Below are 22670 nucleotides of genomic sequence, written 5' to 3'. Positions count from 1 at the left end.
ACTTTTTGGAGAACCATCAAAAATGGCTAAAAGTGTTGAAATGTATCCGAGAATAGTGCCCCATAAGGCGGGTAGAGTCCCCTGTCAACTCCCCTCGCATTCCTCCACACTCTGAAAAAGTCAGAGTTATTTTTTGGAGAACCATCAAAAATGGCTAAAAGTGTTGAAATGTATCCGAGAATAGGGCCCCATAAGGCGGGTAGAGTCCCCTGTCAACTCCCCTTGCATTCCTCCACACTCTGAAAAAGTCAGAGTTATTTTTTGGAGAACCATCAAAAATGGCTAAAAGTGTTGAAATGTATCCGAGAATAGTGCCTCATGAGGCGGATCGAGTCCCCTGTCAACTCCCCTCGCATTCCTCCACACTCTGAAAAAGTCAGAGTTATTTTTTGGAGAACCATCAAAAATGGCTAAAAGTGTTGAAATGTATCTGAGAATAGTGCCTCATGAGGCGGATCGAGTCTCCTGTCAACTCCCCTTGTATTCCTCCACACTCTGAAAAAGTCAGAGTTATTTTTTGGAGAACCATCAAAAATGGCTAAAAGTGTTGAAATGTATCCGAGAATAGTGCCTCATGAGGCGGATCGAGTCCCCTGTCAACTCCCCTCGCATTCCTCCACACTCTGAAAAAGTCAGTTATTTTTTGGAGAACCATCAAAAATGGCTAAAAGTGTTGAAATGTATCTGAGAATAGTGCCTCATGAGGCGGATCGAGTCTCCTGTCAACTCCCCTTGTATTCCTCCACACTCTGAAAAAGTCAGAGTTATTTTTTGGAGAACCATCAAAAATGGATAAAAGTGTTGAAACGTATCCGAGAATAGTGCCTCATGAGGCGGATCGAGTCCCCTGTCAACTCCCCTTGCATTCCTCCCCACTCTGAAAAAGTCAGTTATTTTTTGGAGAACCATCAAAAATGGCTAAAAGTGTTGAAATGTATCCGAGAATAGTGCCTCATGAGGCGGATCGAGTCCCCTGTCAACTCCCCTTGCATTCCTCCACACTCTGAAAAAGTCAGAGTTGTTTTTTGGAGAACCATCAAAAATGGCTAAAAGTGTTGAAATGTATCTGAGAATAGTGCCTCATGAGGTGGATCGAGTCCCCTGTCAACTCCCCTTGCATTCCTCCACACTCTGAAAAAGTCAGAGTTATTTTTTGGAGAACCATCAAAAATGGCTAAAAGTGTTGAAATGTATCCGAGAATAGTGCCTCATGAGGCGGATCGAGTCCCCTGTCAACTCCCCTTGCATTCCTCCACACTCTGAAAAAGTCAGAGTTATTTTTTGGAGAACCATCAAAAATGGCTAAAAGTGTTGAAATGTATCCGAGAATAGTGCCCCATAAGGCGGGTAGAGTCCCCTGTCAACTCCCCTCGCATTCCTCCACACTCTGAAAAAGTCAGAGTTATTTTTTGGAGAACCATCAAAAATGGCTAAAAGTGTTGAAATGTATCCGAGAATAGTGCTTCATGAGGCGGATCGAGTCCCCTGTCAACTCCCCTTGCATTCCTCCACACTCTGAAAAAGTCAGAGTTATTTTTTGGAGAACCATCAAAAATGGCTAAAAGTGTTGAAATGTATCCGAGAATAGTGCCTCATGAGGGAACCATTAAAAATGGCTAAAAGTGTTGAAATGTATCCGAGAATAGTGCCTCATGAGGCGGATCGAGTCCCCTGTCAACTCCCCTTGCATTCCTCCACACTCTGAAAAAGTCAGAGTTATTTTTTGGAGAACCATCAAAAATGGCTAAAAGTGTTGAAATGTATCCGAGAATAGTGCCTCATGAGGCGGATCGAGTCCCCTGTCAACTCCCCTTGCATTCCTCCACACTCTGAAAAAGTCAGAGTTATTTTTTGGAGAACCATCAAAAATGGCTAAAAGTGTTGAAATGTATCCGAGAATAGTGCCTCATGAGGCGGATTGAGTCCCCTGTCAACTCCCCTTGACTTCCTCCAGAGCCCAGTTCAAAAACTTAAAGTTTGGTAAGAACCATGCTGGGGGGTCTCCGGGCAACAAAATGTATCCGAGCCAGAGTGCACATACAGCGGATGAATTCCTCCATGAAGTTAAACAGCCGTTTTTTTTCTGAGTCCTCTCAAAAACCGGGTTTCCGATTTCGTGCAGACAGTAGCTTGGAAAACATGAACGGTTTTTTACAACGGAGGAGGGGAAGTCTGCATTCCCCTCTCCGTTGTACATTGCAACGGGGGAGGGGAAAAGTGTTCGGCGCTTCGTCCCGAAGCGCCGAACACTTGAGCATCGGAGCCCCTTCTTCTGAGCCCCTTCTCCGTTGTAATTTCAAAAGTTCATTTTTTGATTATTTTAACATATAATTGACCGTTTTCTTTCAATTTTTTTTCTTTCCACGGGTGGGGGCCTATGGCAGGCCGCCTATGAGCTCCCAAATTTGGCCCGGATCCTCCGGGATTTGTGGGATAAGCTCCATAAACTGACAAAGTCATCCAAATATGTCGCTTTTATAGCCCAAAGATATATAATGCAAATACATTAAAATAGTAAAAGGTACAATTGTGCTCTGCATTAACCGGAATTTGATTTATATAGCCCCGAAAAAATGATTAAAAATCATTTTCGTGGGGAAAAGTGTTAAAACGCCTGATTAAAGCATATGCAGGACCCCAGCGAGCTCCAGACTATGTGCATTGTGTTGGGGACCCTTGTGAATGATAAGACCCATCATTTAAATGCAAAAACCACCATTAAAAGTCACTTTTAGGGGGAAAAAACAGGCTCTGTCCATTTGGTTAACAAACTGATAGGCAAATGGACAAAAGTGTGATTAAAGCATATGCAGGACCCCAGCGAGCTCCAGACTATGTGCATTGTGTGGGGACCTTTGTGAATGATAAGACCCATCATTTAAATGCAAAAACCACCATTAAAAGTCACTTTTAGGGGGAAAACGCAGGCTCTGTCCATTTGGTTAACAAACTGATAGGCAAATGGACAAAAGGGGGAACACGACCCAGCCGCTGCTCCACTGCTCCAGGCTGTGTGCATTGTGTCAGGGGGCCAGGTCAAACCCCTCCATGCACACCGCCAGAACCAGAACCTCACGCCCCTGGTGACCTTAAAGGTGTTTGTCTTTGTTTGTTTTTGTATTCCACATAGACAGGCTGGGGTTCAGCACCACGGACAGAGCCTGCCCGCTACCTCCAGGGCGCATCACCACATTTTACAAGCCAGGAAAGGTGCATGGATCCTGGGTAAACATTGATTAAGTGTTTTTAAATGTGTGGAACAGTGTTTTGTCACTTTCAAAACTCTCCTGTCATTGACCGGAGAATTTGGGTCGATGTTGTATTCAATCTGGCCATTAATATTCCAGTGAGACGAAGTACGTACATTGACCGGAGTGATCCCATGTTAATTTTGTCCAAAAACAGGAACGTTCCCTACCTACCCCCAAGTGAAGGAGTTCAAGTATCTCAGGGTCTTGTTCTCGAGTGAGGGAACAATGTAGCGTGAGATGGGTCGGAGATTCGGAGCGGTACTGCAGTCGCTTTGTCGCACCGTTGTGACGAAAAGGGAGCTGAGCCAGAAGGCAAAGCTCTCTGTCTACCACGCCCTTTTCGTTCCTACCCTCACCTATGGTCATGAAGGATGGGTCACCATCCTTGACCACCACCATGACCGAAAGAACGAGATCGCGGGTACAAGCGGCCGAGATGGGTTTTCTCCGCAGGGTGGCTGGTGTCTCCCTTAGGGATAAGGTGATAAGTTCGGTCATCCGGGAGGGACTCGGAGTTGAACCGCTCCTCCTTCGCGTCGAAAGGAGCCAGTTGAGGTGGTTCGGGCACCTAGTTAGGATGCCACCTGGGCACCTCCCTAGGGAGGTGTTCCAGGCACGTCCAGCTGGGAAGAGACCAAGGGGTAGACCTAGGACCAGGTGGAGGGATTATATCTCTTCGCCGGCCTGGGAGCGCCTTGGGATCCCCCAGTCAGAGCTGGTTGATGTGGCCAGGGAAAATAAAGTTTGGGGCTCTCTGTTGGAACTGCTACCTCCGCGACCCGACCACGGATAAGCGGGAGAAGATGGATGGATTTGAAATCAGTAGGCGAGGCTGTAATTTCGCCAGCTGTTACTCTCATGAGCGAGGCAGAAAATAATAGTTTTAACATGCCAAAAAGCTGCGGTGTCTTTTATTGCACCTCAAACATTAAAACAAATCCAGAGTTACGTGTTTCTGTACTTCCTCTAAGAAGAAAGGACAGTAACAGAAGATCTCTGTGACGCCAGATGTGGTGTTGTTAATGCGATATGATATCCGAAAAAAATTCAGTTTAGGATGGCCGAAGACACTACATAATCCCCAGCTATTGTTTGGGACTACAGTCCCGTTGACAAATCCCGTGATTAATCTTCAAACTCTGAGATTGGATGTTGGAGTGGCAGTGTGCCAAGGTTACGCCGAGCGTCAAGCTCTTTGAAATGGAACGAAACAACGGCAGACTATTCAAAACTGGACTCGAACGCCCCCCGAGAACTACACATGCTAACTATTGTGTTTCGCAACATGTTCTCTATGGCACGTCTCAACTGGGAATTGTAGTTTTAACCCTCTGGAGTCTAAGGGTATTTTCTCGATTTTTAGATGTTTTCTTAAATCACCTTTTAAATGTATTTCTTCTAACATGGCACCCCATGTGTTGAATATCAAAATGTTCAGGACGATCTCTGGTATTGCTATATATGCAAATTACTCACCTTAGAGCACTGTGTGATGAGATAAGTAGCTCAAAAGCTTAAAATGTGACATCCGATTTTCGTAAAATCGTCAAAACTCTTGCGAAAACACAAATTTACTCATGTGATCAAATTGTTTTGGTGTTTTAGATTTGGTTACCAAAGTCTCAGGATCACAAAAGTAGTGAAATATTTGAATTACACTGTATATAAATGTTTAATTCATGTCTAAAATGAAAATTAATAATTCGAATTTTGAGTAAACACTTGAGTACTCTCACTCTACTTTCACCACAGCAGGGACTGAGATACATTAGGACTGAATAATGACTTCATATTACATACGAAGGTTCATGTAATGTGTACAAGTACAAATTGAGCATTAAAACTTTTTATTAAACCAACAATTTATTATAAATATGTTTTTTCAACCAAATATTTATATAAATATAAGAAACTCGAAGATCTCACTATTTACAATATTGAACATCAGAAATTTCAACCAACTCTTCATTATAAATGTCAAAACAGTGTCAAGGTCTTTGTCTGTCTTCCAAGACAGTGGGTCTGGCTGCTGTGAAGATGGGGGTGATGGTGCATGGGCTGCTGTGTATGTGGGGTGTACAAGTGCTATACGAGACCTCCTTGCTGGCTGGGTTGAAGGTGATGGCTGTGGTGGAGCCTTTGTGCTGAGGTGTATCTTGACCTGGTGGCAGCCGCAGATGGAGGTGGAGGTAGCTGTAGTGATGCTGGTCTGCTGGTCCTTGGTGGTGATGGCTCTGGTGAAGGCCCTTGAGCCACGGTAGATCTTGACCTAGGGGCCGGCACAGATGGATGTTCTGGGTCCTGGATAAACGTCGCCTGTGGTGGGCCACTAGGCCCAGGCAGCTGTGAAACCTCTCTGTAAAACAAATAAAAATGTAGGACAATAATTACTGCATTGAAATAAAGTTCAAGTAAAATGTTGCTCAAGCACAAATAACAATGCACACATGAAAATAAAGTTTGGGAGGTTGGACAGGTGTCTGTCTGTCTGTCTGTCTGTCTGTCTGTGTCTGTGTCTGTGTCTGTGTCTGTGTCTGTGTCTGTGTCTGTGTCTGTGTCTCTCTCTCTCTCTCTCCCACTTAAAAAGATGAGAGGCCTGTAATTTTCATCCTAGGTATACCTCAACTATGAGAGACAAAATGAGAAGAAAAAAAATCCAGAAAATCACTGTCTGATTTTTAAAGAATTTATTTGCAAATTATGGTGGAAATAAGTATTTGGTCAATAACAAAAGTTCATCTCAATACTCTGTTATATACCCTTTGTTGGCAATGACAGAGGTCAAACGTTTTCTGTAATTCTTCACAAGGTTTTCACACACTGTTGCTGGTATTTTGGCCCATTCCTCCATGCAGATCTCCTCTAGAGCAGTGATGTTTTGGGGCTGTCGCTGGGCAACACAGACTTTCAACTCCCTCCAAACATTTTCTATGGGGTTGAGATCTGGAGACTGGCTGGGCCACTCCAGGACCTTGAAATGCTTCTTACGAAGCCACTCCTTCGTTGCCCGGGCGGTGTGTTTGGGATCATTGGCATGCTGAAAGACCCAGCCACGTTTCATCTTCAATGCCCTTGCTGATGGAAGGAGGTTGTCACTCAAAATCTCACGATACATGGCCCCATTCATTCTTCCCTTTACACGGATCAGTCGTCCTTGGTCCCTTTGCAGAAAAACAGCCCCATCTTTGGATGCAACTCAGCATTCTTTCTCCTCCAAACAGGTCTAGTTGAGTTTTTACCAAAAAGTTATATTTTGGTTTCCTCTGACCATATGACATTCTCCCAATCCTCTTCTGGATCATCTAAATGCTCTCTAGCCAACTTCAGACGGGCCTGGACATGTAGTGGCCTAAGCAGGGGGACACGTCTGGCACTGCAGGATTTGAGTCCCTGGCGGCGTAGTGTGTTAGTGATGGTAGCCTTTGTTACTTTGGTCCCAGCTCTCTGCAGGTCATTGACTAGGTCCCCCCGTGTGGTTCTGGGATTTTTGCTCACCGTTCTTGTGGTCATTTTGACCCCACGAGGTGAGATCTTGCGTGAAGCCCCAGATCGAGGGAGATTATCAGTGGTCTTGTATGTCTTCCACTTTCAAATAATTGCTCCCACAGTTGATTTCTTCACACCAAGCTGCTTACCTATTGCAGATTCAGTCTTCCCAGCCTGGTGCAGGTCTACAATTTTGTTTCTGGTTTCCTTTTACCTGTTCTTTGGTCTTGGCCATAGTGGAGTATGGAGTGTGACGGTTTGAGGTGTCTTTTATACTGATAACGAGTTCAAAGAGGTGCCATTAATACAGTTAACAAGTGGAGGACAGAGGAGGCTCTTAAAGAAGAAGCTACAGGTCTGTGAGAGCCAGAAATCGTGTTCGTTTGTTGGTGACCAAATACTTATTTTCCACCATAATTTGCAAATAAATTCTTTAAAAATCAGACAATGTGATTTTCTGGATTTTTTTGTCTCATTTTTTGTCTCATAGTTGAGGTATACCTAGCAATGAAAATTACAGGCCTCTCTCATATTTTTAAGTGGGAGAACTTGCACAATTGGTGGTTGACTAAATACTTTTTTGCCCCACTGTACATTGGCTACATTTGATTACAAAGTCTCATCTGTACAGGACGGTAAAATAATCACAGGCACACATATAAATAAATCTATGACAGCCTCATCTGTAGAGAACAGTATGATACAATAATCGGTGGCAAAAACATTTCTATAGCCACTGTAAATGTCTCCGTTGTGGGACGAATACATTATTAATTTAATCTACACATGTAATCTCACTTTTACACACCAAAATAACGTTAACACAGAGTAAACATTTGCTAACGGAGTCTTTTTTGTCCCAAGAAAAAGTTCATGACTATCGATAAAAAATATATCAACAAACCTATTACTTTTCGCGGTATTCCCCACACATTGCCAGTACACTATTACTGTAATATTTACACTTACCCATGTCCAAATGGATCCTTGTTGTTGTCTTTGTATTCTTCTTCTTCAGAAGAGTCGAACATTTCAGGTTCTGAGGCTCTTTCTTCACTGCTGCTCGCGAAAAAAATCTCTAGCGAAGTCGGAACTGTAAAGTTTTTTTTTGAGCCATTTTCTGTCTCTCTTTCTCCTCACAGACGTGAACTGATGGGAGACAGGTGGTTCATGTTTCTTTTTACTCGGTGGGTAGGTGCTTAGTGATTGCTCGATGTCCATTGGTCATTTCAGACCATGATGGCTGCCGGCCGAGATTTCCTTGACGGACAAACAAATCCACCAATCCCACACAGTGTAAAGTCAAGCTGCTTTGAGCGGCCATATTGGCTGCTCTGCCCTGGTTACAGTCTCACAGGAGATACCGCTTGAAAGCTACACTTTCAGCGATTCCGCGGATATCTGAATCATATTTCTACTCCTTATAATCGAAAATATATGATTAATTTACGTAAACAATGCGCACTTGGACGCGCCGGCGCGTCCACCGACTTCGTTTTTCCCAAAATTAGAAGTTGACAGTATTAAACTGTGTACAGCCCAGGAGGTTTAGGCGATAGGAAACAAATTGGTGTGTACAATTTAAAACATGTAATTACTAAACGGGTCAAAATCGCTTGTATCCATAATGGGCAGCATTAATATATACCCGCATGAAAGGTCATTGTTACTTTGTAATTCTACTCCACTACAATTGAGAGGTTAATATTTTTACTCCACTACATTTATTTTAGTTACTGTGCAGATTCTGATTAATGATGTGAAATATAAACAACCCTTAAAGCAGACTTTAGGGGCTGTGTACGTTTTGTCAGTTTGATTTTTTGTTTAAACGGAAAGCCAAAAAACGAAAATACCAGCCTTTTTTCGTTTTTTATTTAAAACGAAAAAACGGAAAACCAAAGCCGTTTTCCCGTTGTTGTTGTTGTTGTTGTTGTCTGAATCAAAAGACGGATAACGAGAAAACCTAATAAAAAAAAGTCTGTACGTTTTGTTAGTTTGATTTTTCGTTTGAATAAAAAAAAAGAAAATACCAGCCTTTTTTCGTTTTAAATCAAAATGAAAAAACGGGAAACCAAAGGCGTTTCCCCATTTTTATTGTCTGAATAAAAAATGGATAACAAGAAGACCTAATAAAAAAACGGTCTGGTTTTTGATAACAACTTCATTCAATTTTCCGTTTTGTATTGAAGATTGAAGAAAAGCAGTCCGGTGGACCGGAAGTCAAAGAACATATTTCAAATTAAAAGACACGAGGATATAAGGGCAATGCTGTAAAAGTTCAACCCTGGAACCCAGAAGTCTGACTAGGATAAGTGTATTTCTGCATTCACATGCAGATATGCGTTTAGAGATTAATACAAGTATGCAGTCCAGCTTGTTGGTGTGTGACAACGTCATTTTTGTTGCATACCTGCAAGATTTACCTGTGACAAATGTCAGCGATGTGAACAGAACTGTCATCCTACTTTCACCTGCACCCAACAGCAAGTGGGAGAACAATATATCAGTCGACCCCTAAAACAGTTCACACAGTAATGGAACAGTTGAGCATGATTTTGTCCAACTAGTCTACATTATGAATTTGATGTTTGTCCAGTGTTTCCCCTATATGTTTTCAGCAGCGGCGCTGCCCCCTAGCGCTCGCGGCAACTTCGAGCCACCGATACGCGGGAAAGCTGTCATTTTCAGAGCTGAAGGAAAACTGCCTGACAAGATAGACAACAGCAAGTTGAAGCAGACATAACTTTATTTGGACACAATCACCTCAAGAAGAAGGTCATAACGCCATAAATGTAAGTTATTATAATTTAAAATGTTGTTACATTTAGATTAAGTAAATTAATACTTTGATAAAAGCCTACAGTTAAGAATGAATTACATCTAGCTAACTTAGCTAGTTTGTAAGGGATAATGTGCAGCGACGCGGTCATTATGGGGAAAAGAACACCCGACAGGCTGATCAGGAGCCCGACGCGAAGCGGAGGGATCTAGATCTGCATGAAGGGTGTTCTTTTCCCCATAATGACCAAGTCGCTGCACATCATCCCGCTTATTACATGGCCACATTCTCAACAAAGTAACGATATGACTCCCAATATTAATTGAAATGCTTTTATAGATTTAGAAAATGTTTTTATTGATTTAAAAAATAGTACGCTATTATTTATTTAAAATGACATGCATCCGCTAAGAAAAATAGTCCTTTGTTACTGTTTGAACTAACGTAGCAACGGCAGGAACTGCTTCGATAGCGTTTTTGAGGAGCTTTCTGATTACAGATTTGAAAACATCGCTGCTTGCTTTAAAAGTAGCACAATTCATTATGTCAAAGCTTGGAAAGTATCTAGATATCCCTGCCCTAATGCCAAAGTAACTGGCAACTGAATATGTGTCGCCGTTTGATGTCTATGTCTGGACCGTTGCGTAAAAAGGAGGGTTTCTGCCCCGTTAATTCTCCGCTGTTTTTCTTGTCCCAGTTTGAAAAGCAAACTGCGGCCATACTGTATACAGTTAAATCGACCGAAGTTCTTTGTAAGCGTCCTTAACAACGGTCAATAAGTCCTTGACAGCGGTCTGTCTGTTCTGGATTAACAACGTGTCACGTGTTCTGAATTGACCAATCAGAATAGAGTATTCAACTAAGCCATGTAATAAAGCTAGTTAACACCCAGTGTAATAGATTGTTCATCACATCTTATGTTATTTTCAGATGAGTTTAAAAGGCTGGCTTGTCAGCAAACGAAAGAGAAGTGATGATCGTGGTGATGAGGAGGAGGTTAGTTGGGTGAAGTTAGGGAGGTGGGTCTCTGTTGTCTGGCAGCAATGTTTTGAAAGGGGAGCAAATGGATACACACTTTTTGGGAAATCGTTTTTAAGTAGTTGTTTAAATTTACAATTGTATTGACTGATATCTCGTACTAGACAGGACATGCGATGAGAGTAGGCTAGAGCAGAGGAGGTGAAGGAGCAGGTCAGGATAGAAGAGAGGAGCAAGGTGCAGCTGCTGCTGCTGTCAGAGGGTCAGAGGTAGGAGGATCAGAAAGAGCAAGGCACCGGCAATCAGGATTTGATCCAGGGTGGATGGAGGACCCGAGGTTCAAACCTTGGCTGTACAACATAGCTAACCATGGTGAGAATCTAACATATGGAGCAGTTAGGGGCTTGATCTCTCAGATGTTTTAACGATCATACAGTAGCCAAAACCTCTTAAAGAAAATAAATATATATCAAAGATCTTGTCCCGACAGGAATGTTCTGCCGCTTGTGCCGCCAACACAAGCAAGCACCGAAGCGGGGGGTGTCTACACGGCCATTTATTGAGGTTGGGTGCATGCTTTTCCGAAGCGACTACCTTGATAAGCATGCTGCCACTCGGCACCATCAAGAGAGTGTGAAGGCACACGCCGCACTGATTCAAGGTAAAATTCACTAATACTGTAGGCCTACTGTATCTTATTTTTAGCTTATTATTCACAAAACTCTCTGGTTTAGTTTATTTGTTTCAGTTTATTTATTTTAAAGAAAAGAATGCACATTAATCAACATATCAGGTTTTACATCAATGTAAATGTGACAGATTTAGCTAGTAGACCTAAGCTAGTTTTCATCTGCAGTCCCTCAGCAGGTCAACATAGTACAAACAACACAGTAGGCTATAATACATTACAATTTTTATTTTTATTTTTATTTACCTTTCAACAGGGTCCTCAGTGCTGGTCGCCTTTGACCCAGTTATCACCCTTGAACACGAAGCGGTGATTGGTGGTTTTAAGTGCCTCTACCACCTCATGAAAAAAGAACATGCTCACCATACGAACTATGCTGACCTTTTGGAGCTCGCAGAACTACTTGGCTGCCAGTATTTTGAGAAGTTAAAGGTAAGTTAATGCTTTCTTTAATCAACTTCATCACAAAAAAAGTGTGCAATATTTAATCTTAAGTGCATTTGTTTTCTTTAAGATCGGGAGGACCAACTACACATCTCACCGAATCATCGATGAGATGTTAGAAATCCTGGGCACTGTCGTTGAAGAGCCTATCTTGGCAAACATCAGTGCTTCTGTGGCAATTGGGCTTGAGGAGGACGAGACCACAGATGTGTCTGTGAAGAAGCAGCTCGATGTTCACGTTAGGTATAATTTTATTCCAAGAATGACAACAATTAAGACTTAAAATAATTTTGATTGACGTGTCTTTATTATGTTTAATATAGTCTTGCATAGCCAGACCTATCTCCACACTTTGTTTACACTGTGCCAGCGCTGAAGAAAAGTCTGGCTGGACTCATTACCACTCGGGGACAGGGGGGCTCCGGGGGAAACGCTCTATTTCTTTAAACCAATCACAGTTGGTTGGCGGTTGCTAGCTTGTTGTTCTTTCACGTAGTCTGGATTGAATCTGATCGGGGCAACAACATATTCCACCGCCACTGATTGGGTAGTAATAATAAACAAATAAGGCTTATCCCAAAGACCTACATCTGTTGAGTCAGTCTGACTGTTTAATATGTTCATCAGATACATGGACAAAAATGGGCTGCTTTACAGCCAATTTCTGGACCTGGTGACAGTCAGCGATGGCAGAGCTGACACCATAGTCAAGGCAATAAGAACGATCCTTTCAAAAAAGAACATTCCCACCCAGAGGATTTATGGCCTGGGGACAGATGGAGCAGCTGTTATGACTGGTATGAACTACCAACAAAAACAAGGTTGATATTCACTGCAGCTTAAAAACTAAAACATGACATAAAAGATGTTTGTCCTGAAACAGGGAGAGTGAATGGAGTGGCCAAGCAGCTACAGGACACCTTCCCATGGATGGTGTCGGTTGCATGTGCCGCACACCGCCTCGCCCTGTGCTGCAAGGACGCCTCATCAGGAGTGGCTTACATGAACTCTTTCAGGGACCTTCTACAGCAGCTACACCTGTACTTCAGGAACAGTGCGAATCGCACAGCTGTACTCCAGGCTGCAGCAGAGTGCTTGGGCCTGGATAACTTGAAAGTGAAGGTAATTTAAAAGGGAAAAAACATCTTCCATATTTGGAGGCACCTGATATGACTTAATATGCTTTCATCTTGTGGCTCTAAATATTTTTAGGAAGTGAAGGACACACGCTGGCTTTCGCAAGCCATGGCTGTTTCCAACCTACAGCGGAACCTGACCGCTGTCCTGGCAGCCTTGGCTGAGGAGACGGAGCATAAGAAATGCCCAACAGCCAAGGGGTTGTATGGCTTTCTGGCCACCTACCGCTTTGTGGCATCGGTCTACCTGCAAGCAGATGTGCTGCCACATATCAGCAGGCTGTCAAGGCTGTTCCAGAAGGAAAATGTCAACTTCCTTGCTCTGAAAGTGCAGGTATACTTTCCAATGTTTTATTTTTGACACCACTGTCCATACAATGCTCATACTAACCAGATATCTGCTGCTGCTGCATTTACACCTACTCTGTCTTTGTTATTAGGTCCCTGTGACAATGGCCTGCCTCCGAGCAATTAAAGATGCTGGAGACCATCAGCCACCAGGGTCTTTCCTTTCAAAGCTCCACGCAGACCTGGACAACCCTGCGGGACTTGGGGCTTACAGTATTGTCCATGAGGAGGAGAGGAACAAGAGGGGGACAAGAAAGGGACTGACCAGGGAAGAGCTCTGGGCCCGGTTCAGGAGCCAGGTATGTTTGTTTTGGATTTAGCATTTAGCAGACGCTTCTACTCACCAGAACTCACAAGTGTATCTCCTTTCTAAACAAGCGACTAAGAGCATAATCTAGAGCTAAAGTCAAAGTGCAATCGTAGCAAACAATAATACAAAAGGTGCTTAAGAGGGAGGATCCTGTTAATACTAGATGCCTATTAAGTGGTTTGAATATGGACACAAGTTTCAGTTTAATAATCTGTTGCTGTTATGGTTAGGTGATGGATCCATATTTCGATGGCCTGCTGGAGAGCCTGGAGAGGAGGTTCCAGAATCTGGACCTTTTAGGGGCCTTCCATGCGCTGAGCCCTCAGGCAGCAACTGGAGATGAGGCCAATGTGCAGCTCCTTGCCGGCAAATTTCTACAGGCTGACTGTAATGAGGTGCTGCAGGAATGGTCCTCTTTTAAACAGCAGCTGATAGTTGGGCCATTCAAGGTATCATAATGAATTACAGTAACATTCCTTTTCAGGAGTTCTATAGCCTGGATTGATGTTCATGTTGTGTTTCAGGACTTGGATCAGCAGCAGGTGATGCAGGAACTGGCATCAGAGGTGGGTGAATGGGGGCTGCTTTACCCATCTCTGAGCAAGCTGGCTGCCATTGGCCTGACCATCCCAGTTTCCAGTGTAAACTGTGAGAGGGATTTCTCAACATTGAACCGGGTAGGATACTTGAACAAGTGATATCATTATTTGACTTTATTCAAATCTCAACCCCATGGGCTCCACATCCACTCGTCTGTTGATTATTATGTTTGTATTTACAGGTGAAGACTGACTTAAGAAATCGCTTGCAGGGGGAACACCTTGCCACCTGTATGCGATTGAGCATCAATGGCCCCCCAACCAGAGACTTTCCCTTTAGGAGAGCCTTAGAGCTATTCTTTAAGACCCCCAGAAAAATAAAGTGCTCTCAGGCAGGATGCCAACTGTGCCATCATCACTAAATGGAGTGAGTCATTTTATGTATAGAGCATAAAAAAAACATCATTTTATGTATAGAGTATAAAGAAAACATATATGGATCAAGAAACAAGGCAGGACAAATGATATATGAGAGAAAAACTAAGGAAGTAAACCCCTTGGCAGAACCCAAGATATTCAAGTCACTGGGGCAGTGGAACGAAGTGGAGACATTTGGCACATTCATTACTAGGTGCCATGTTCTTTTGACACCTGATATTAAACTAAAAAATTGCCTGATGAAAGTGATGTAAATGAACAACAAAAATAAAATAAGTTACATATGTGTTATTGGCTATGGTAGTTTATTGGTATGTTCAATTATTTGATTATTAAAATGTAAAACGATCTTTTTCATATGGGTGTTTAGAGTTAGATCTAGTCTCTAGTCATTGTGTGCTCAAAGTGCACCATATTGAAGCATTTTATATTAAAATGTAAAAACAAATCTTCCCGGGGGGGCATACCCCCGGACCCCCCTAGAGGATGTGATGTCCAACCACCAATTATGTTCATACAATACTGAATACATTTGAAGCCTTTAATGATGTATGTGTCTTTCTTGTGCTGGCAGACAAATAGAAACATAATGGCGGGAAGCACTTCGCACGCGCACACACTTAAAATGTCCATGCGCGCCGCGCTCACATTTTGCTGGGCCCGCGTGCCTTAGCACCGCTGCTATGACTCCATCCTAGGGGAAACACTGTTTTCTAAACCGCTAAGAAGCTGACAGCTGAGTTAGAACAGAAAGACATGCAGGCCATAATCACTAGACACTCAAAAGAGGAATGTGTGTGTAAGGCTTACATGAACTGAATTGAAACACTGTTCATTAATTGATTAATAAACAAGACATTCAAGTCAAAGTTTTAGACATTTCATTTGTAGCACGCTGTAAATATGGACTATGAATGAACACATGCAATATGGAAACACACAAATAGGTTTCTTCTCAATACTCATAACAGTATCAGACACAATGACTTTACTGAGAGTGAAGATGACATGAACATAGTTACCGTATGGTACTGAAGACAAAATACAGTCTACCTCTAACCCTCTCTCTAAAAATGGCCTCCATTGTTGTGCACAACAAAGTGTTCAAGCTCAGGTTTCTAAGTGATCTAATTGGTTACATGGCTTTTAACATGTGCATTCTGGGTGCAGGGGCTTGATAATTGAATGTGGTATTTCAGTGGCAGTGTTTAACAAACAACACACAGGCTGTCAGTTTTGAATAACGTGTCTAATGTAAATAAGAGTGTGTAGTTATTTGGTCAATCCAGTGTCCAGCTTGTCTCTGTGTGACAACGTCATGTTTGTTGCGATACCTATAGATTCACCTGTGACAAATGTCAGCGGTGTAAACAGAAATATCGACCTACTTTCACCTGCACCCAGCAGCAAGCGGGAGAAATGTTTCAAGTTGCACTCGTGAAGTTACGTCTACAATTAGGAGGGTGAGTAATTAACAGTGCATGACATTAAGGATATTGGGAGATGGCCCTGTGGGCCATCTAAGCTAATTTACAGATGGCCCTGAGCCCAATAGAGATTGCCCTGAAAAATGCGTGCGGACGAAATGCCACAAAGGGTTTTGGGGGCCTCCCCCTAGAACATTTTGATTTTGCAGGTCTTAGATGCTGTCTGGTGCATTCTCTAGACTGAATTATAAGATGAACCAGCACAATATTATATTGTACAATTTCAATTTTATTCTTCATTTCACTTGTTTGTTTGTTCTTGTTTGTGTTTGCTCGCTTGCATGCCTTGCATAGCTATAAAAAATACTTTAGTTGTTGGTCAAGACACTCATGAATATTAAACATAACAACCTCTGAACATTACATACATACAAAGTGTGTGTGTGTGTGTGTGTGTGTTTACATTTGCGTAAAAAAGTAGAAAACATTACATTCAGTTGTAACTGAACAAAACAAACAATATTTACACTATTATGGCCCCTGTTAAAAAAATGTTTAATGTTATCTACTGTAAATTGGTCGAACGAATGCCTCCTCATCCGGAAGCTGACCGAGCAGACCCGAGCAGCAGTCGAGAGGAGCCGAGCGCATCCGCGAAGCATACAAAATGGCGACGTCAGAGTTCCCGTTGGCCGGCAAATCAAAATCTCTTCGGTCACAATAATTTCCCTTTTGCACACTGGTTCTCAACGGGGGCGGTACCGCCCCCCAGGGGGCGTTCAGAGAACATCAGGGGGCGCTGGAAGCAATATTTTTGAAAGGGGGGCGTTGAGGTGTTCTTGGGGGGCGTTCACGCATAATGTCTTTTTGTCATGAAAAATGCTGGCCCCAGCGTCTTTTCCTGTACAAAAAGCAGCTGTCAGCATCTTTTGTTGCTATAGGAAACCACAACTCTGCTTGCGATTGGTCAGCTGTCAGCAGTGTTATTACGGGTACGTTCGTAAATGCACGAACGGTCAGTCCGCTCGGACAACCCGTGTGTTCCGCCAGAGCACCCAGCTGTGAGCGCTCAGAGCGCAGCGCTCTGGACTGTGGAACGGGGACGCTCGGAGCGCTCTGAGCGCATTTACGAACGTACCCTACAAAAAGCAGCCGGGAGCGGACCGGAAGTCGTTGTAATTTTGGGATCGCGACTGTTAATAATCTGTGTCACTTTGTTAAATTTTGATATGTTTTGATATGACAAATTCCACCAACAGATTCGAACTAAGTGGTCAGCTTATGAAAATAATACCCGTTTCTATGTCTGCTACGACATGGAAGAGCTGGCTAGCCAGGCTGCTCCACACAGAGCTCTGTTTGTTCAAAATTACAACGACTTCTGGTCCGCTCCCGGAACGATGTCTTGTCATGTCACCAGCTAGCCCTCTAGCGTTTGCCGCCATATGGTGACACTACCCCCCCCTCCCTAAATATTAGCATCATAAAACAACAAAAATAATATCACATCAGCAAAATGGCCGCGAAAAAGATAAAATGCAGACAGTACTCTATTGAATATCTTAGCTATGGCTTCATACCGTCTCCTACCAATGCACAACTCCCAATGTGTTTACTTTGCGAACATGTCTTTTCCAATGAGGGAATGAAACCCTCACGTTTAAAGGAGCACCTTACCAAGATCCACCCGGATAAGGCAGATAAGGAGCGTCCGTTCTTCCAGGCCCTCAAAGAGAAACATGGTAGGAGCACCATCAGCAGTCTCTTCGCTAGGAAGACCACCCAGACTGACAGCGGGCTAATAGCTTCATATAACATCTCCTTGCTGATAGCCAAATGTGGCCAGCCGTTCACAATCGGAGAGAAGTAAGTTGGTACTCCCTGCCATCAAAGAGGTCATATCTACTGTGATGGAGCGTGATCCCACACAGGTGCTGAAATCCATCCCACTCAGTAATGACACCGTAGCACGCAGGATTGATGAAATGGGCGCTGATAAAGAGGAGCAGCTGTGTGCCATCCTGCGGGAAACTCCATTCAGCCTTCAGCTGAATGAGACAACCACTTCTGAACCCAATGTTCTGTTGATGGCCTATGTCCACTATAACACCTCCAACAGTCAGGAGATGGCTGAGGAATTTTTATTTTCCAAATATCTGGTCACAGACACCAAGGGCCAGACCATTTTTAATGCACTGGATGCTTATCTACAGGAGAAGTCAATCCCGATCAACAACATCCTCGCATGTGCTACTGACGGTGCCCCTTCCATGGTTGGCAGGTACCGTGGCTTCACCACTCTGCTGAAGGAGCAGGTTCCGCATGTCCTCACAGTCCACTGTGTCTTGCACCGCCACAACCTTGCTGCCAAATCTAAAAGTCCACCTCTCCACGAGTCTCTCAATGTTACAGTAAAGGCAATAAACAAAATAAAAGCCCACGCCCTGAATAACAGATTGTTCCGACAGCTGTGTCAGGAAAATGATGAGACCTTTGAGCGTCTTCTTCTCCACACTGATGTCCGCTGGCTCTCAAAAGGAAACTGCCTTGCTCGTTTTTGTGAGCTGTTTGACAGCATCGTGGAGTTCCTGGAGGAGGTGGATGCAGCTCTCGGGGAACAGGTGTCATCCAGCCGCTGCGACATCATGTACCTCGCAGACTTCTTTGGCAAAATGAATGAAGTCACGCTGAAGCTCCAAGGAAAAGGAGTTACTCTGATCCAGAACAAGGCGGTCATCCACAGTCTCACTTCCAGGCTGGATCTATACCGGCAGAGCATAGGCAGGAGGCAGTTTGCTCATTTCCCGCTGTTGACCAAGGTGATCTAGCCTAGGCTACTAAATAATGATAATAATAAATAATACATGTAATAAATGTAGGCTCCTCTATGCAACACTATATTTGTGTTCCTGGTTAGTATAAATAACTTATGTTCTGAATGTATTATGAGAATAAAGAAACATCAATTAGTAAACTAATTAGCAATAAAATAACCAGTTTAAAATCGGATGGTAACATTCTGCACCAATAACAATTTCCTGGTTATACTCATTGCAGGTGTCTGAGGCTCTTACCGATGAGCGCCTCCTCATTTACACAGACCACCTGAGGATGGTGAATGCCGACTTGAAGATCCGCTTCAGAGATCTTTTGGACCTTGATGTTCCCACCTGGGTGGTGCAGCCCTTTCAGGCGGACGTGGCGGAATGCGAGCCAGCAATACAGGAGCATCTCATCGACATCCAGAGTAACGATGAGGCCCAGGCTATTTTCCGCACCTCTGGCTGGGGCAACATGTGGGTCAAATACTCTCAGCGTTACCCGGCTCTCTGGGAGAAAGCGAGGCTGCTTCTTCTGGCTTTCCCAACCACATACCTCGTGGAGCAGGGATTCAGCCAGGTCCTCCACATGCAGTCCAAGTACCGCAATCGCTTGAACTTGACGGCCTCAGGTGCACTGCGACTGAAACTAAGTTCTCTGCAACCCGCAGTGAAGAAACTGGCGGAGAACCACCAAGCGCAGGGCTCACACTAACCTTCCCCCCCCCCCGCAATTTGGCGAAATGCAACACCTTTCCGACCTGTTAGTTCTGTAGGCCTAATGTACAGTTTTGTAGCCTACTGTTTGTTCTGCACTGGACATGTGTGAAATTGCTGCCGTTCCGTAGCAGTCTGTTTGTATTCTCTGCTCTTGTTTAACACTCATAAATATCATTTTTATTCACATTCACATGGCTTTTCTGCTCTCTGGTAAACTAATGATAATGATATTCCAACTGCCCAGTTAAATCAAATCTATTATTTGGCATTCAGTGACATGCTTTTTAAATGATATAACACAGAATATTAGTCAACATTAATATTCAGGGAAGAAAATAAGTCTACTTTTTTTGATGGGGGGCGGTAAGAGACCTGGATAATGAACAGGGGGGCGCTGGCCCAAAAAAGGTTGAGAACCCTTTAGCACAATACCGCTTCAGTTGCGCCACTTATGTGACAGACAAGAAGAGTGTGTGACAGACAAGAATAGTCAATTCTAATGTCTAACACTTAATGTGGAGAAAGAGATGTCCTGTATGGGTTGATTGTGCGTTGATCTGTTGGTAATGCCTCGGGGTTCCGGTGGGCATGTAAACAAATGCATAATGCTGCGCTATACTTTGTGGCCTCACCCAGTTGCATAGCAACACTTATTGTTTAGGTGTCTTTTAATAAGCAGGTAGTCCTATCATTAGCTAGAACTAGCTAGATCTGATCAATATGGACATAAACGCGAGTGAAGTCTAATCTTACGGGAGAGAGAGATCAGCTGCTGCTGACGAGTCGACACGCAGCACTGCATGATCACATGCAGCGGTGAGCAGACAAAACACACACTTCAGGTTAGAATATCACACGTAGCTATTTTAATTACCTCTCAAACTACCTAAACTAGTTATAGATATGTTTAGTTTTACTGTCGGGTCACTCATTACTGGTTCCGCGAGCTGCATGATACTGGTATAATAGATTGCCCGATCGGGCAACCAGCAGGTGAGGCTTCATTGCCCGAGCTAAATACTAGATGGCCCTGGGCCATCGGGCAGCCCTTAATGTCGAGCCCTGATTAAGCTTTTATTTCTGTAACATTAAACTTGTTATTTTTTCTTCAACAAGTTTGACAACATTGAAAGACAGAGGAGGGACAGTATGTGCATTCTTAATGAACATACTTTGTATTTTGTATGTGTCAGGGTGTTATGCTACAGGTCCATGAAGACAGGCCCCACAGTGAGTTCAGGATGAAGTGTTACTGTCTTACCGTCTGGTTAAACATGTTCCTGGGGATTCGGCTATTTTTAGACAGGTTAGACACAGCCAATAGTAAAACATAAACTTGAATATAACTAGCACAAGGTAGCTACTCCCCAGAAATGGACTGACTGGTCTGTCTGCACAGAGGTCACAGTTGTGTTTTGTTCCGGTTCTGTTGTTAAAGAGTCATTTTTCTTCATTCTAAAAGTAAATCAATTCATATCAGTATAAGAAGTTGTAAGTATAGAAAACATTTAGGAACAAAGATGTGACTTCTTATTTACTCCTTAAAATAGCACAATTTTATTAAACCAAAATGTTACCATAAAATAAATAATACAAAGCAAACTGAATACGTATTTATTTTGTTTCTCTTCTTACAGGTGGGGCTGAAAAACTCGACCCCCGTTGAGCTGGAGCATCATGGCTGCAGGTGTGACGTGTGTCCCCAATACTCAGCTGTACAGAGCAGCAGTGGTACGAACCAAGAACTATGGCAAGTCTGAGAATAATGTCATTGTAATTCAAATACTAAAACTACACACTCATTATGTCTCATACACACATCATCTTATAATTTCTATATCTTGCTTAAACCCAGTGTGTAAAACCAGTCCCGGTAGAGAACATGGCTGGGATGTCCGCAATCCAAAGCAGAGAACAATGTCAGAGGAAGTAAAGTGAGGGATTAGTATTTATGAGAAAGCAATCTATGCACACAGAATAGCTTGGGCTGATGTCTCTGAGAGCTGAGAGCTGCTGGATCTGTCTGCCCTCAAAGTGGATCTACAAGAACTTCACCGCTGCTTCTGCACAATAGGTATCCCTGTGAGATGCCACTAGTGGACTCTGCTCTCGGTAAAGTTCAAGCTGGCAGTCCCTTGTCATATGAACATCACCATGACAGCTAGAAGTCACACCGCTGCCCACCATGCTCCACCACGGCCAGATCTACCACTGTCTGGCTACAGACTTCAACCATCTGCATGCGTTTTTTTGTTGTTGCGAACATCAGCAGCTGCCCGGGATAGTTCTGGTCTTTTTAAGTGGGGTAGTATGTGGTATATATCCATAATCAGTGTACTAGTATCATGTGGAGAAACATACAGGAAGCATTTACATAAGCATTTATTTTATCCACCCAAAAAGGCTGTATCAGTTTAAGTACGTTATTTAATTAATGCTAAAAATAGCGATTTTTCAGGTGGGCCTTCATTTTTGGGTGGATAAAATAGGTTTTGCTGCTGTGTTTTTAGAAAAATGTGATTATTTGAGGCCTATTACAGCTTTGTGCAATTACCAAGAAACAAACTGGTACTTTTGGCACAATTATTAAACTCAAGTTGCCTTTCATCTATTGTACAGATATGCTAAATCATAAGCACATCGTCTGCTTTACACTAAGTTTGATATTCCAAAATACACTTTTTGCAAATAACTACTCACTCTTTTTTAGCCTACATTAGATACGTTATTCAAAACCAACAGCCTGTGTGTTGTTTGCAAAACAATGCCACTGAAATACCACACTCAATTATCAAGCCCCTGCACCTATAATGCTGTTAAAATTAGATCACTTAGAAACCTGAGCTTGAACACTTTGTTGTGCACAACAATGGAGGACACTTTTGGAGAGAGTTAGAGGTAGACTGTATTTTGTCTTCAGTACCATACGGTAACTATGTTCATGTCATCTTCACTCTCAGTAAAGTCATTGTATCTGATACTATTATGAGTATTGAGAAGAAACCTATTTGTGTGTTTCCACATTGCATGTGTTCATTCATAGTCTATATTTACAGCGTGCTACAAATGAAAATGCCTAAAACTTTGACTTGAATGTCTTGTTTATTAATCAACTAATGGACAGTGTTTCAATTCAGTTCATGTAAGCCTTACACACACTATTTTGAGCGTCTAGTGATTATGGCCTGCATGTCTTTCTGTTCTAACTCAGCTGTCAGCTTCTTAGCAGTTTAGACAAACATCACATTCATAATCTAGACTAGTTGGACAAAATAATGCTTAATAACTATTCCATTACTTATTG

At 43.0% G+C, this 22670-nt stretch overlaps 3 protein-coding genes across 6 annotated transcripts; 2 read left to right on the top strand and 1 right to left on the bottom strand.

Moving 5' to 3' along the window:
• Nucleotides 1–5009: 5009 nt before the first annotated feature.
• LOC307025696 (uncharacterized protein) lies at nucleotides 5010–7909 on the bottom strand. The gene is made up of 2 exons (XM_079660531.1): nucleotides 7707–7909; nucleotides 5010–5607 (listed from the first exon to the last, which is right to left on the bottom strand). The coding sequence occupies exons 1-2, from the start codon at nucleotides 7708–7710 to the stop codon at nucleotides 5240–5242; spliced, it is 372 nt and encodes a 123-aa protein (XP_079516657.1). The 5' UTR covers nucleotides 7711–7909; the 3' UTR covers nucleotides 5010–5239.
• Nucleotides 7910–9440: 1531 nt separating this feature from the next.
• On the top strand, nucleotides 9441–14686 carry LOC307024236 (zinc finger protein 862-like). Of its 4 annotated transcripts, XM_079658194.1 has the most exons (13): nucleotides 9449–9532; nucleotides 10450–10515; nucleotides 10662–10869; nucleotides 10988–11158; nucleotides 11442–11617; nucleotides 11700–11872; nucleotides 12257–12426; nucleotides 12513–12751; nucleotides 12842–13099; nucleotides 13206–13412; nucleotides 13654–13872; nucleotides 13948–14100; nucleotides 14205–14686. In XM_079658194.1, exons 3-13 carry the CDS (start codon nucleotides 10821–10823, stop codon nucleotides 14382–14384), a joined length of 1995 nt encoding a protein of 664 aa, XP_079514320.1. In that variant the 5' UTR covers nucleotides 9449–9532; nucleotides 10450–10515; nucleotides 10662–10820; the 3' UTR covers nucleotides 14385–14686. The 4 variants fall into 4 exon arrangements, with proteins under 4 accessions (XP_079514319.1, XP_079514318.1, XP_079514321.1 ...); XM_079658193.1 differs by having other exon boundaries at nucleotides 9441–10515; XM_079658192.1 differs by having other exon boundaries at nucleotides 9441–10869.
• A 2099-nt stretch (nucleotides 14687–16785) lies between these two features.
• Nucleotides 16786–20351, top strand: LOC307025257 (zinc finger BED domain-containing protein 5-like). The gene is made up of 2 exons (XM_079659901.1): nucleotides 16786–18646; nucleotides 18885–20351. The coding sequence occupies exons 1-2, from the start codon at nucleotides 17738–17740 to the stop codon at nucleotides 19359–19361; spliced, it is 1386 nt and encodes a 461-aa protein (XP_079516027.1). The 5' UTR covers nucleotides 16786–17737; the 3' UTR covers nucleotides 19362–20351.
• Nucleotides 20352–22670: the final 2319 nt, after the last annotated feature.

Source organism: Notothenia rossii (genome assembly GCF_949606895.1).
Source record: "Notothenia rossii genome assembly, chromosome: 11".
In the NCBI taxonomy this organism is placed as follows: Eukaryota; Metazoa; Chordata; class Actinopteri; order Perciformes; family Nototheniidae; genus Notothenia; species Notothenia rossii.
Note: the sequence above shows the minus strand (reverse complement) of the source record. Positions and strands in the feature narration are given on the sequence as shown.

What these genes read in the sequence shown, in the direction of transcription:
- LOC307024236 (XM_079658193.1), top strand. Translation starts at nt 10,821, where the DNA reads ATGGAGGACCCGAGGTTCAAACCTTGGCTGTACAACATAGCTAACCAT. An exon ending in GTACAACATAGCTAACCATG is followed by an intron (nt 10,870 to 10,987) that starts GTGAGAATCTAA and finishes TTGTCCCGACAG; the next exon opens with GAATGTTCTGCCGCTTGTGC. An exon ending in AGTATTTTGAGAAGTTAAAG is followed by an intron (nt 11,618 to 11,699) that starts GTAAGTTAATGC and finishes GTTTTCTTTAAG; the next exon opens with ATCGGGAGGACCAACTACAC.
- LOC307025257 (XM_079659901.1), top strand. Translation starts at nt 17,738, where the DNA reads ATGGAGCGTGATCCCACACAGGTGCTGAAATCCATCCCACTCAGTAAT. An exon ending in ATTTCCCGCTGTTGACCAAG is followed by an intron (nt 18,647 to 18,884) that starts GTGATCTAGCCT and finishes TACTCATTGCAG; the next exon opens with GTGTCTGAGGCTCTTACCGA.